Source organism: Puntigrus tetrazona, chromosome 22 (assembly GCF_018831695.1).
Source record: "Puntigrus tetrazona isolate hp1 chromosome 22, ASM1883169v1, whole genome shotgun sequence".
Taxonomy (NCBI): Eukaryota; Metazoa; Chordata; class Actinopteri; order Cypriniformes; family Cyprinidae; genus Puntigrus; species Puntigrus tetrazona.
Window position 1 is genome coordinate 17,687,136 of NC_056720.1, and position 12,177 is coordinate 17,699,312.

A 12,177-nucleotide genomic window follows, 5' to 3' on the forward strand; every position below is an offset into this window, starting at 1 on the left:
TGTAGACTGCCGTTTGATTCGCGATAAATCTGCGAGTTTAACAGGCCAATGCTCGGATATTTATTTTTACTGGGTCATTTCAGCCTAACGCTGCGATTCATTCTGATGTAAAATAGCTTCTTATTGGCGTGTAATAGGTAAGGATCTGGCCCTGCGGGGGTGAGAGGTTTTAAAGCATTTCTCTTTCAAAGATCGTGTTCTAAACATTCATTAATTATCTCACTGAGCACAGTGATAAAAGATGGGACAGATTCTTGCCCCGAGCTGGCCATCTCGTTTCATTTGAGTTCACTCAATATGAAAAAATCTATTTGTTTCATCAACTGTGAATTCAATTTGCTGTGTGTTTTAATACAGATACACCTTTGCCCCCAGCGCAGAGGACGGGGTTGTCCTTTTCTAATTTGATCAAATGAAAATAGACACAGTGAGGTAGGACCAGTGACCTTGATAACTCCAAACTGTTCAAGCTTGCACTCCTCTCAACTTTTCTCGCATGTACACATTTAAATTCAAAGAAGAAAAGTCATTTAGGGGGAGGGTGGTACATTTTTGTGTGTAACTTCTATCCCTCCTCACTATGGAGAGAAAACTTGTTTACCTTGAGTTTCTGGGGGGCTGTCAAAATCGCTTTGTTTGTTTGAGCACACCAATCAGTTCAGCATAGCAATACATTCTCAGCCAATGGAGGTGTCTGTTTGTCTGACCAATGACAGACAGAATCCAGAATCCTAATTATTTATTTTCACGATTAATTTGGTGTCTCTAGCTCTTTCTTTCTTGCTTGCTTCAATAAATGGAAGTATAAAACAATATTGTTAAAATGCCCATGTAATTGCGGAGCTTGTTAATTTGAATTACATGTCATGAAACGAAGTGACATTTTCCATTTCATATCATTAAGGATGATTAATCTTTATGGGATTGATTTAATATTGTAAAATATTAATATTTTGTTGTCCTTGTTGCACATATTACATGTACTTACTATTATAATAACAATAAATTATGCATAATTACATGCAAGTGACCCTAAGCCAAAGCCTAATCCTAAACCTAATCATATTTATAGTTAATTATTATTATTCAGTGAACACCTCATTTTGTAACATTGTCTATTGATTAATAGCTCCTCACTGTAATATAATTTCTTGTGTTGTGTTTTCTTCTTTTTGCTTGGATCACTTGACTTTGTGGGTCGCATCACATGACTTTAATTTGGTGGACAAAATTCGTAGTTAATAATTTTTAAATTAAGGCAGTGGAATTTTGGAATAGAAATATAAAATCTGAACTGGGACAAAATGTTTAATTCAAAATACAAGTTTCATTTAATTGTGTGCATATAAGGTGAACGTCTAAATACAGGAAACAGATTACATCTAAAAAAGGAAACAATATATCACAAAATTAAAAAATGTATTTCATCCACTAAAGGGATTCTCTGTATTGTGAAATGCCTTTTTGTACAAAAAATGTGTTCACAACGCAACTGGCTTTTTTCACTAAATTGTAAAACTCACCTGACAGACAAACATGCATCTGTGCAAAGATGGAGGAGGCGCATGCACAACAAGGCTCAGGTTTTGCAAATTAGTTTAAAATTATTCCTGGTTGTTTTATACAACAGTACCTGATTTGCCAATATGCATTAAAAATGCCATGCAATTTGCTCGAATTGGTGTTTGCACAAATTCGAGCTGCACAAAATGAAGTTAATAGTAATCTAAAATAGGTAAGTGCCAATACTTCCTGTTTCCTGTCTACGTTTTGAAATAGTGGTGGAGACCGTCTGAATAGGTGTACAACAGAACACAATGGCAGTATTCAGGTGAAGAAAAACAGATTGGGGATCAGGACTGATATGTTGGCAGCACTCAGACACTCTCATGAATAACTAACTCTGCACGAATAGGCAATAGAAAGATAGCAGGGCTTGTATAAATCACGATGGAGGGGCTTATTTAGCTGTGGGTGGGCGTGGAAAGTGTCGGAGTGGCGCTGAATGAGACCCAGTATTTACGTGCTGCATGTCAACAGTGAGAGTTGCCAAACACTGAACCGTTCAATCTGTCATGTGACGTTATACGACTGAACCGGCCCGAAAGTGTACCAGCTCATTTAGGCAACATATACACCCACTCTTTAGGGAGGATGATGTAAATTTTGACAAATAAAATTTTATTTGAGGGCGTCCTATTTCCTCTTACCATCTGATGCAGTAAAATATAGTGGGGCCGAAATTGATTTTTAATTGGCTTTTTTGAGTCGCTTCATAGAGAATAAATGGTGACATTAGTGACAGTCTTAGCTAACTTGGTTTATGATGTGAAATAAGAAAAGTAAGACATAACGTGTCTTCAATATTAACTTCTTCAATATTAACTACGCTTTCTTCCGCAATAAATTCTTAATTTTGGTAGGGTAGTGTTAAGTTTAGCTATTAAGTAGGATTATGGATGTAGAATAATGCATTAATATGCTCCTAATTATTACAATAAATGACTATTTATTCAAAATAAAAGTCTGAGAGAAATGCTCAGTATTAATGAGCATGACACTTCTGATTACAAGCCTGTCCTCTTTAAGGCGACAGGGACAGCATTTCTGCTCAGTCTGATTCCAGGAAGTCTGTAGCAATCCAGTGGTGTATATTACAGAGAATTTAGACTAAACAAGGTACCAGGTGATGTTTAAAACACCAGAGAAGGGGAAAAGCACATATAATGCAGTCCAGCCCGCCTGCGGATTGTCACAGCCAGGGTCCACTTTGAAATACCAGGTGCTGGCTCGGTGACGCCAGGCGTCCTGCATGTTTACATTTCAGCATAGGAGCCAAGAGAAACTCCAGACACCCTCGTTCTGCCGATTGTGAGACCAGCAGCAGTGCTACACCTTCCCTAAGGTACTGCAGCGGAGATGGCTGAAGACAAAAAGGCCTGGATGGCCAAAAAGCGAGTCTGACAGGACGCTGGGAAGTACGTCAATGACCACACATGTTCTCGTCTTCTACCACTTGACCTCAGCTTGAATCCCAAATTGGACTCGTTGAGAAATCTGCATTTCGGGAAAAAAAAAGTGATAATAATAATTGAAAGTTTATATTTAGCAATTCTGATTTTTTTTTTTTTTTTTTTTTTTTTTTTAATTGGATCTTACAATTCGAACTTTTTGAACTGCAAGTTTCTCTTGTTTTCCCCACAAATTTGCAGTCTCTTGACCTGATCGCATGCACACGTATAATTCTGAGAAAGAAAAAAAAGTTGAAATTGTGAAATTCACTTTACATATATTTCAGCTCTGTGACAAATGTGTGTGTGTGTGTGTGTGTTTGCCAAGTAGCCTTAAATATTGCCTGGCTCTTTAGAGGTGAAAGAAACTGTAGTGACACGAAACTTTCATCGATGTTGTTTCCGAAGCAATTCCAGACTTGTGCGCCGACAAACGTTGCTTAAGGGCGGTTTTCTATCAGATTTATTATTTCATAGTTCTCCATCAGCTGCGAGCAGTTAATCATCTGCGTTTGATGGATCGTTATCCGTCAGTCTCGTTTCCAGCACCTGTAAGATGCACAGAACAGGACAGTCTCTGATTGCCGTCCTGGCAGAGTCGGGCCACATAAATATGTGCGGGGGTACCGTATGTGTGCGTTACATTCTCTGGCAGGAATCTCAGCCTTTTTCTCGGGTTGGAGTTGTGCGTCACAACACACCCCGGTGAGATTTACAGGCCACACATTCTACAACTGATACGAACCATAGTTTCCATGCTAATCCCTAGACTATGAGAGCCAAAAGCCTGCCATTTAAAATGTGACTCTACGTAGTTCACTATACAATATATATATATATATATATATATATATATATATATATATATATATATATATATATATATATATATACATGCAGGATAGAGCGACACATCATTTTTCAGGCAAGTTGTGGTGCTTATGATTATAGGTTAACGATGCAATTCTGGTTTGGCGTTTTACAATTCAACTAGACATATAAACTGTGGTTTTAGCACACACACATTTTCGTACGTTTGGAAAGCAGAAACCGGAATGCATATTCTTATCTCAGACCACATCAAAAAATATAAATGTATTTTTTACGGATGATAGACGTAGGCATATTTATGAAGCATTTTAAGTTTAATCGTAGGTTGATTTTATTGTATTAAATACGTGACATAATTGCAGTTTGATTCTGTTCTGTGTGATTTTCTGCTGCCGTATTCTTGTCACGTATAACTTGTTTCGAAGGATTTCATCACTTTACCCAAGACTAAAACTTAAGATGTTAAAATTAATGAAAATTCTGTCATCCTTTTAATCATTATTTAATCATTTAATTATTATTTTGTTTGCCATGGGAAATGACATATGTCTTAAATAAAATAAGAAACTCCGGACTGCAATAATCGAAGCAAGAAAGGGAAACTGTGCTCGGGTTTTATTGGTTTTCCAGAGCTTACATTGTATATTCATATCTGTTATACATATGTATTTCATAGACAGTTTCACTGTTAAAAACACAATAATCCATATACGACTTCCAAATTTGATTCGTTGCTGGTTCATTTTATGCAGATTGTCATGCACTATAAATGCAATAACATTTTGGTTTTGATTACTGCAATGCAACGCACAATCAAATATTTTTATATATACAAATTAACCAGTTTTTGCATAGTTTAAATGAAAATACGAAAACCATCAACCAGCATCCAAACCATTTTAAGCCACTGGTTTAGTCTTTTGGCTTGAGATTCGATTAACTCTGTATATCTTCCCGAACGTGGCATTGGATATCTCTCCGTTTGCAGTTTCCTGCGATGAACTTTATCTGCATTTGGGCCGCGTTCATAAGCGTTGCTCAATAATATCTCCAGGTGTTCGCTGTGAAGCGAACGGCAATAAGATTAACGAGGCCCCCGAAACAATCCGACACTTGAAGACAAAGAACAATGATCGAGTGTGTGGATGCTTTGTCGCGTCGGGGTTTCTCTCCGTCCCGAACGCGTGCATCAGTCAACAGATCCCGGCGAACGTCAGTCAGAAAACACGGCCAACGACTCTGCTTCCCATTACCCCTGAGCTCCGGAGCCGAGAAATACGGGTGGTTTGATCACAGCCGTAGGGGAGCATGTTAGAAGTAGCACGGCTCTAATTCGAACCAGACGCACTTGTGGGAAGGTGCGTTACAGTAAACACTAAAGAGAGCTTTCCGCAAAGGTGCGAGAGTGACTTTGCCCGACCGAAGACGTTATAAAACGTAAAACGAATTAAACGAGATGACAGATGGGCTTTTAATGCCCGCTCGTACGTAATGGACTTTTCTGGATGAAGAACTTATCAACTTCCTTGACCTTGGGATCACCTCAATCCCGTAATAACCCGGCGATGGCATCCGTGGTGCATTTGGAAATGAAAGTGAAATCCCTCTCGCCCCCGAACGTCCCGCTTCCTCTCGGCTTCAGAGGCGGCGCTGACTTTGACCTATTGTGATCGACTCTTAATGGCCGCCGGAGCTGTACGGAGACAGCGGCCGTAATACGGCAAGATGGGACTCGTTTACAGGAATCCGTACCAGAGGTCAGGGGTCAAATAGGAGAGGGGGAATGAGATTGAAGGGACGTCGCTTTGTGTTTACATTTGGATTAGACTCTTTATGCAGCATCGGCGGCGAATGAGTGGCTATTTGTCAGCATAGTAACACGCTGAGAGATTTACCATCACATGATGAAGGCCAATATATGCAGAGTATATTATATATGATGCACATTTTCATTTTTATGGTTCTTTAACATTCTCTCTATCTCTCTAATTATATAATTCAGTTATTTCATTTAATTCTGATATTGATGTAAAATATTTTCTTACAAAAAGCCATGTTTAATATATGAAACATCGGTAATTTAAGTGGATAACAAATATATATATGATTTTAAACAAATAAATGTGGAAGAAATATTAATATAACACATATAATGTAATTATAAGTAATATAACTAGTATAACTAATAATAACTATATATATATATATATATATATATATATATATATATATATATATATATATATATATATATATATATTAATTACATTATTTAATTTAATTCAGATATTTGTTTAAATTATTGCAAATATATAAGACAATTAATTATAATAGTGTTTTGTCCATTGTTAGAAAGAAATATTATTCATAATATTAATTCATTTTATTTATAATTACATGATATTATTACAGTTAAATAATCAAATGCATAATTGCACTTTAGAAGTTATACACTGTAGTTATATTCCATTGTTTTGTTTGGTTAAGTATTATATTATGAGTCAGACATGACTTTCTGTAAGACCTTTGGCACCGATCAGGAGCGTTCGGTTCTGGGAACTGTATCAGTGTTGTCTGTTGGCACAGCCGGCTCTCTGTAGCACAGCAATTATGTTTTGTTCTGCGAGACAATGCATTTCCAAAACCCTGCACTTAAAGTGGGTGAAACCTGTCAGCCAGCATTTCACGCTTATGCCCTTACGCACATGAGTCCATACGAGTCAGGTGTGTGTGTGTGTGTGTGTGTGTGTGTGTGTGTACTGTTTTGGATGGTTTATAGGGACTCGAATCTGTATGACAGAGGTATTACTATGCGAGTGCGGTTTATAAGGGTACTGCCTATGTCTTCACATTCTAAAACATCCCTAATGGTGTGTGTGTGTGTGTGTTTTTTTTAATGTGTTTTAGGTGTATAGGGCGATAGAAAACACTTTGTAAAGTAGAAAAACCATTATGGCTGTTGGGGAGATGTAGTGTGCGTGTGTGTGCGTTAGAGATATCAGTACAGTAGACAGATTAGGTCGTTTGAAGTGCAGAGCGATGGGAAGAAGGCAGTGATAAAGAGAAGGGCAGGCTTTCTGGAGGTGTCAGGACATCAATTAACAATTCATCTCCAACGACGCCATAAACGACATTTCTACACGGTAGCCTACCCGCGAACACCTCACACGTCACGCATCTCCTTTAAAACTCTACTACTAGATTTGAGAAGACATTTCAGCATCCAAACTTCGAAACAGGCGGAAATAAAAACGCGCTGCAAATACAGACACCATGCACCCGTTCGTCCCGTCATTTTAATTAAATATTCATTCGCATCTAATAAATGTAAGATATCGATTTACAGAAATTTTCTTTTCTATATATCCTGAGAAAATATTTTAGCAATTGCACGCTGACGCAAATGAGATCATCATGCGCAGTGCAAATTTTTTTTTTTTTCACACAATAATTAAAAAGAAAAATCTTTATACTAATCAATTATTTGTGTATAATAATAGATACATTTGTAAAGGTTTATCGGATTTTTTCCCCCTACTTTTTTTCACACCTTCAAAAGTAAAACGGTTTTTTTGAGGTGCTTTTTTTTTGTATCCCGCATCCCAGGCCGCCGGCGTCGCTCATTACTGGTCCGAGTCCAACGCGTCCAAGGAGCGACGCGAAGCCAGAACCGTCTTTTCCCGTCTTCTTTTGAACGTTGTAGAATTCTGCCAAAAGCAGGCGCTGACTTCAGACGGGCGGACAAGGGGCTGCGTGTCTCGCGGCCTGCACTTCATCCGCACATTTTCGCTCCGTATACCCAGAAGAAAACAACATGCTCATACCCATGTTGCTTTAGCGCTTGTGTTGGTTTAGCATCAAAGTTAGCGTCGGCGCTGGGCGGGCAGGCCGACGGTGGAAGGGATCGGGTGTAAGTTTGAGAAATTTCCATATGTCCACATGGCAATAAAATGTCTGCCACTTTACTTATTGAGTTTGTAATGAATGCCAGGTGCGTAGTCTGTTTTCTCAAGGCACTCCGTGGACATGCAACTAAAAGAACGTTTCTTGCTGTCGGACCAAAAACAGACTATTTATTAAATACGCGGCATGCTTATTACGATTCTTAGGGACAGAGTTCTCAATGAATTCAAATAATATTCGCCCTTTAAATAGCAAAGCAATAAGGGTTTTGCAAAACAACACGGAACCTAAAGGCGACGGGCCAAACGCTCTATTAACTCGAATTTTCCACTCATGCGAAATAGGCCCCAGAGTTTTCGGTCGGGGGTTTTAGCTCGACCTCGTATTTATGGCTTCACGCGCATACTTTTTTTTACTTCAACAAACATTCGCGTCAGAAGACTTCCTCGGTGCGCGGCTGATCCCCAAATATCTCAATTTGATCTGAAATGCTTTTGCTTTTATTAGCTAAAACTAAATCATCGAACATTTGGTGTGAATCAAGGCTCTGTACTGGGTCCTTTTTATATTTGGCATTTATTCATGCCTCAAAACAATATTATCTTCTAATATCCTCGAGAGACGTATATATTATAGACTTAAAATACGCTCCTACGTGATATTTCTAGAAAATCTTCTGTTTTAGCCGTACACAAAAATGGCGATGCATTATATATCGAAGTGTAGTCTTCCCAGGAAAAAAATGGATCACGAATCCCTCAATTCACTTTTCTCCTATATTTAAATGTGCACATCTTTACTAGTCTTCACGTAAACTAAATCGGTAATCTCCTTTTATTTATTTTTTTTGTGCAAAACATTTTTTTTTTCTGAAAGCTGGAAAAAGTGTTTTTTTTTTTTTTTTTATTATACACAACATACAAGCAGCTGCTGTATGTACATGCGTGTATTAAAATGTGATTCAAAATCGGTTGCTAAATTAACACTGGAGATAAAATATAAAAAAAACTACATACTATAAATTAATTTTGCATTTCATTAAGTATGAATTAGCCTATTCAAAAATGATCAAATATAATGCCTAGAACATAAACCCACAGTAACAAAGAAATAAAAATATTTAGCAGTAATAGCAGAAGTAGTAGTAGTAGTAATACTAATAATTTAAAATATTACTACTACAATTTTACATAGCAAAACAACATTTTTAACCCATTTAGTTTGGAGACAGTTTATGTATTTAAAGGAGGCCTCGCAATTTTTATCTACTTCTTTTACCACAAGCTAGAAAAGACAGAGAGAAATAGCTGTGGGATTTGAGTGTGTAAAAAAAAAAAAAAAAAAAAAAAGATGAAAAGAACTTTGATGAGTTCAGGTCCGTTTGAAAAATTACAGCATACAGCCATTTCATGTAAAACACATTTTAACTGTATTTTAGTGTCATATCATCAATCATAACACGACAAGAAAAAAAAAAGGAGATCAGACAGGTCAACGTGGCACATCTGAAGCGTTTCTCCAAACCTTTTAACAATTCCCTCCTGCTTTGGGTCCGAAAGTAGCGTCCGTAATTCAAACGCTGTTACTAATAATAATAATAATAATAATAATAAAGATCACAGCGATCGTGTGCATATAAGCGATGAGCGACGCAAATGAGCGCGATTTCTCTACACTGTGCGAATAACCTACTTTGAATGAATAAATCTAGCGACGCGTTTTAACGCGCACCTCTAACGACGCGCGCGTCCGTACTGTAACATAAAACGCTTACGCGCGTCAGGTCTGTTCGTTTCCGCGAGAGTCTGAAGACACGCGATCGGTGAAACCCGCCGAGGGGCGCTCTCACCCTGCCGAGCGCGCGGGACCGTCGGGGGCGGGGCCCGCGGAGTGACTGACGGCTGGTTCTGAGCGAAAACTCCTCCCCCCTTCCGCCGCCTTTCTCTCTCTCTCTCTCTCTCTCTTCACTCTTTCCTTGATTTCAGAGCAGCCGATCTTCATTCCGGTGCACATGGAAAGGCAGAGGAGCAGGAACGGTCAGCGCTCGGAAGGTGAAACGCGCTCAGGGATTTTACGCGCAAAGCCTCTGTAAGGTGTTTTTTTTTTTTTTTACGGGACGCGCTTTATTATTGGACTACAACAGAATGCTATTTGAGGCGGAATGGACATTTAAACAACTGTTCTCCGCGTAGGGATTTCACTGTGCAACATCTACAAACGGACGCGCGTGTTCTCCTCTGATGAAAAATAAGCCGGGAGGAGCGTTTACCGGGCGGATGAGTTTTAAAGCTCTTTAGATATACATATATATATTTTTTGCACGTTGGATTACGCGAACACTGCTGCGATCGCGGTTTATGGAAACAGAGCCGAGAAGAAGACAGCTGAAGTTGGAGAAGAGGGTCTCTAAAGCTGGACTGAGGGTCTGAAGGATTTTACAATCTCCTCCCGGAGCTCCACTTTCATGTCCGAAGTCTCTGGTTTATGACAATGGATTATTTGCTGTTTTTATGCGGTTTTTTGCTGCCTCTTTCCTCGGCTGTTGAAGGTAAGGTCGCGCGTTTTATTCATTCTTTATTTCTTTATTTCTTTCTTTTCCTCGCAGTGCTCGCACTAGAGTCTGGGAAGCACGGGTCGATGCCGCTTGACGCGCGTCTGCAGGAGTTGCGCTTTCCGAATAGGTTTTTAAGGGTTTAGTTTCGCGCGGAAACACGCGCCCGGTCCGACGCGCTTTCCCGGTGAAGAACGACACCAACGCGCGCGCGATTACGCCGCAGAACTTCTCCCTCCTAATTGATGTTTATTTTCTTTCGCCAAGACAATAGTTTCTGTCTCTCGCGAAGGAAACGTCTCTACGGGGAGTCCCACTCTCTGTCAGTCAAAGACGCGAACCCCAGGTCTCCCCAAAAAGACCCATCGTGGATTTCGAGCTTTTTTATTTATTTATTTATCTATTTATATATCTATTTATTATCTGTGCAACTCACAAATTGACCGAAATGCTTCATTGTGAATACATTCGGCGTACCGGTTCCTTTTTAATCACAATTACGATTCGTTTATTTCATAATGAGTCCGTTTAGCTGGCTTTTGATTCAATTAATTCCTCAAAGTCTGGACCCCCATTAGTCCGGGGGACCTTTTGACACCAATAAAGATGAAAATGAGCGAGCGCTTAATAGATTTTCGCGGAGAACAACGATGCCGATTTATTTATTTCTTTATTGGTATTTTTAACCATACGATCGGCGACAGGCATGAAATCGTGGACACTTGCTCATTGTACTGCTGCTCAGACTCAGTCTATTGTGAGTCCACCAGTGAAAATTCTTTCAAACAGCACTTGTTATTTAATTAAACACGTATTTTGAGGCCATTAATGTCGACGTTGCCGTATATAACTACAGCCATTTAGCCATGGTTAAAATATTTAATTATTTTTTTTATGTGCTATCTACACACTCTTACTAACAAAACGAGTGGACGCATTGGTTCCCTTGTTTATTTTATTTATTTATTTTTTTACATTTATGTTTCGACTGAGGGAAGTGGACGGATGTTGAATGCTGGAAGTTGTTTGGAGTTCACGCGGGTTGTTTAGTTAATTTTATTTATTAGTCCCCCCCCACCCACCGCGGCGTATATTTCTATATTAGCTTTGCGAAGGTTATTTAAATAAACTCAGCTGGGTGATTTATAATTTTGTCCGATAACACGGCAGAACGAAATGAGTGAGTGTTTATGTGAAAGGCGTAGGGGCCTGTATCGTCTGATACATCGTTCTGCCCGAAAATCAAGCAGAATGTTAACTGGCTTTAATTGCTGTCAGGTATCATAATTATATTGTTTAGCGAAGAGCATAATTTGTAAACACAAGTTGTACGTGGTGACAATAAATAGCTAACTTAATTAGCGACTCGACTTTTTGTGTAGGTTCAAAGGGGTTATTTTACGCGTAGATTTAACAAGTGTGTACGAGTTTGATGCACATTGTAGTGTTCTCGCTGACGACGTTCATGCCATATTCCTGGACCCTGGAGATTTTCCCCACGCGAGGAAAAAAAGAGCAAAGCTGTCCAACACGCTTTAAAATGTCATTTTAATGCATTTCTGGTTTCTCCCGTAGCGTCCAAGTCCCTCTTCTTTTTTTCAGTCCGTCCAACGCCTGCTTTTTAATCCCCGCTTCCCTGCTGTACTTATTATTTAGCACAAAAGTGCGTGATAAACACAGTTTGCCCCGTGTACTTATTCTGAGGTAAATACAGTCATTTGAGGCGTAATCTCGTCGCTAAAACAGGCCTTCGCGGTATAACGCGAGAACGACGTGGACCGTTTGACCTCATAAATCAACGGGCTAAAATACTAACTTTGCTCTTGTTTATCTCCCCAGCACACACTGTATTTACAGTCTTTTAGCCGTTAAAAGCAAGCG

The 12,177-nt window shown here is 39.0% G+C and overlaps 1 protein-coding gene across 5 annotated transcripts in view; it reads left to right on the forward strand.

The window, feature by feature from the left end:
• Positions 1 to 9,739: 9,739 nt before the first annotated feature.
• The window catches only part of LOC122327646 (ephrin type-B receptor 3-like), a 44,143-nt gene continuing 41,705 nt past the window's right edge, over positions 9,740 to 12,177 (forward strand). For all 5 annotated transcript variants that reach the window (XM_043223106.1, XM_043223108.1, XM_043223107.1 and 2 more), the window contains exon 1: positions 9,740 to 10,293. In XM_043223106.1, coding sequence (XP_043079041.1) covers positions 10,230 to 10,293 — 64 coding nt within the window. In that variant the 5' untranslated portion in view covers positions 9,740 to 10,229. The remainder of the gene's footprint in view (positions 10,294 to 12,177) is intronic.